This window comes from Rhagoletis pomonella, unplaced genomic scaffold (genome assembly GCF_013731165.1).
Source record: "Rhagoletis pomonella isolate Grant_MI unplaced genomic scaffold, Rhpom_1.0 Rhpom_scaffold_00008, whole genome shotgun sequence".
Classification (NCBI taxonomy): Eukaryota; Metazoa; Arthropoda; class Insecta; order Diptera; family Tephritidae; genus Rhagoletis; species Rhagoletis pomonella.
The window spans coordinates 46,669,881-46,672,426 of record NW_023458562.1 but is presented as its reverse complement, the minus strand read 5'-3'; the positions used below and the strand labels follow the sequence as shown (position 1 = coordinate 46,672,426).

At 38.2% G+C, this 2,546-nt stretch overlaps 1 protein-coding gene across 1 annotated transcript in view; it reads right to left on the bottom strand.

The window, feature by feature from the left end:
- LOC118744998 overlaps positions 1–2,546 on the bottom strand; it is a gene marked incomplete in the record, with an annotated part of 61,285 nt that overhangs the window by 50,086 nt on the left and 8,653 nt on the right. The window contains 1 exon segment of the mRNA XM_036478479.1: positions 1,955–2,512. Within this exon segment, the coding sequence (XP_036334372.1) occupies positions 1,955–2,183 (229 nt within the window).

Sequence of the window (2,546 nt, the reverse complement as noted above, 5' to 3'; positions counted from 1 at the left end):
CCTCTATCGATGTATGCAGATGTATTCAAAAGCAGTAATCTGTCAAAGTAAAATTTGCAGATGTTCATGAAAGGTATGAAGCCTTCGGCATAGCCGAAGACAGCGCTGCTCTTACTTGTTTTTAACTATTTTTGGCTATAGTAGTGTGGTTCTACAATTGCCGTCTTCTAGCCAAACCTGTTGGTCTCTTGAATCATGTTATTTCCAATCCCTCTGCTTTCACATAGGATTGGTATCTTTACTCGCTAACTCACCGGCCCTGTAATCTCTCTATGGCTCGGGGGACCCATATGAAACTAACCTTGAATACGGCGCTAATATCTTTTAGAGCTGCGAGGCATTCCTTAGCATTATTGCGTTCATTGAATTGATGGCCGCCGCAGTCCGAGAATATATTAACCGTAATCTTCGTACTAAGGTATGCTGTAGTAGTCGGGAATTCCTAATTCCTTATAGAAAACTTCATAGCGAAAACTATTGTCTAGCTTGGTTCCATCCGTGTAAAAATTCAATTCACCACTCCATTGGCTTGGTGCTTGTCAGTCTCTTCTTGACGGAATGTTCGTCTCAAAGAGCCTTATCGAAGGTGGGTTTAGGGGCGAAGTAGTCGATTTCTTGGTTATAACTGCCCAGAGTGTGAAGTACGGAAGCGTGGCCGAACCACTAATCCTTCCACTGCACCATAATGTCAGAGCGTCGAAGCAGCGACCACGCAGTTCCTTACCAGGTTTATTGCAAGCAAATTGGTTAATACTTCTAGCACATTGTTTGGGGTGGCCCTTAAGGCACGTGAAATGCATAAAAAACGCTGTTCTCTGGACTTTACTCAGTAGTTTTAAGTAACTTGTCTTTTGACTTGCTGGCCACCATACAAGTATTCCATATAATAGTATTGACCCGACAACAGAAGTGTAAAGCCAAACAATTATTTACAATATTCAGTGCAATGTAGAATAACAATGAAAGAAAAAATTTGTAAAATAAAAAAAAAATAAAAAATCACAAGGACGAATATGGATTATTATTAATTTTCTTACCTAATAAAATTAAAAGAACGAAATTCGAGTATGTATCGCGTAATTTTTTCAAAAATTAATATTACAAATTTCGATGATATTCAAGAACACAATTTTAAAAGGATATTTTTAATACCTTTTCGTCGTTATGCTAAAAAAATCGATCAATGCTACAGAATTTTCTATTTTTTTTGGTACCCATATTGTTATTATATATTGGACTAAATTGTTTCAATAATTTTTTTTAATTAATTATATTTTTTAAGTTTCAATCTCCATTAAAAAAAATCCTGACGTCAGATAGAAAAACTAAATACGCAGTTAAGTATATTAAACTTAGCCCCTAGTTTCGTATATAGGTTTTCTTGTGTGTAAAATTTACTGTCGCTCGGTGTTATTAGCAAAGAAATCTCTAATCGCAATAAGTGTTTTTAGAAGTTGACTACTTTTGTATCTAATTATTATCACTATATCTCACGTTTGCGATCCTACCCCTTTGAAATCAATTTCATTTTTGATTTCTCTACTTTTCGGACCTTCATTGCAGAATATCGACAAAAACTCCTGTGTAGCTGTATGTACGAGTTCGACTATGTTTAAATATATGGAAATTGTTTTATGTGAATGCCCAGCGGATCAACACACGAGCCTTTAGAGAGAGTGTCACAAAATGTGCGCAAACGAGCTCGTATGAGAGCACACACATTTTTTTCTTTTCCGATTTTTTGATACTAAAGCCCTCACACACGATCATTTGCAGCTTGAATTTTGTGAAAAAAATTTAGTTTTGCCGCGTTAAATCTCGCATTGCACTCGCATGAGGTGTCATTTGCGAGCATTTGGTCCGCTGGGTTTAAACATATACACGAACAAGTACATATATTTTAATTAATATTTCTATATTGCATTTCAAACACATACATAACTATTACACTCACCTTTTGTGTTCGTCTGAATGGATGACATAGGTATGGCAACACAATTTGATGCCGCCTTCGTCGCTGATGTCCGTCTCTGCATTTGCTGCATCTTCTCATCCGGTGGCTCGATGCGCGGACACAAGGTATAGGCGACCTTACTGCCACGTCCTGGTGTTGGACTAATACGCGAATGGCGACCACCAGCGCTTACTGCCGTCGCAGCTGCTGCTGCTATGCGCTCTGCCATTGCGGAAGACCACAAACTGACAAACACGCGCGTCTAATTTGATTTACGCACAGCACAAAAAGCAATTATTTGCACCACATATGCCGCTGCGTTGATGCTGCGTATTTTCATAGCCATGCGTACGTTTACTTATACTCTCACACAGGCATTTACATATTTTATTTACACAACACACGCGCGCGCGCGTAAACAAAATTAAAGCACTGTTTTAGGCGCATTCACCCATTTCTGTTGTTGCTTAGCATTGTTGAATAAATAAACCGCTTATTATAAGTTGACCCAATGCGAGTGTATAAAAATACAACTGCAATGAGGGCTGGACCGTCCAGCTGGCACAAGTGCAAAAATAAAATGAATAGCAAA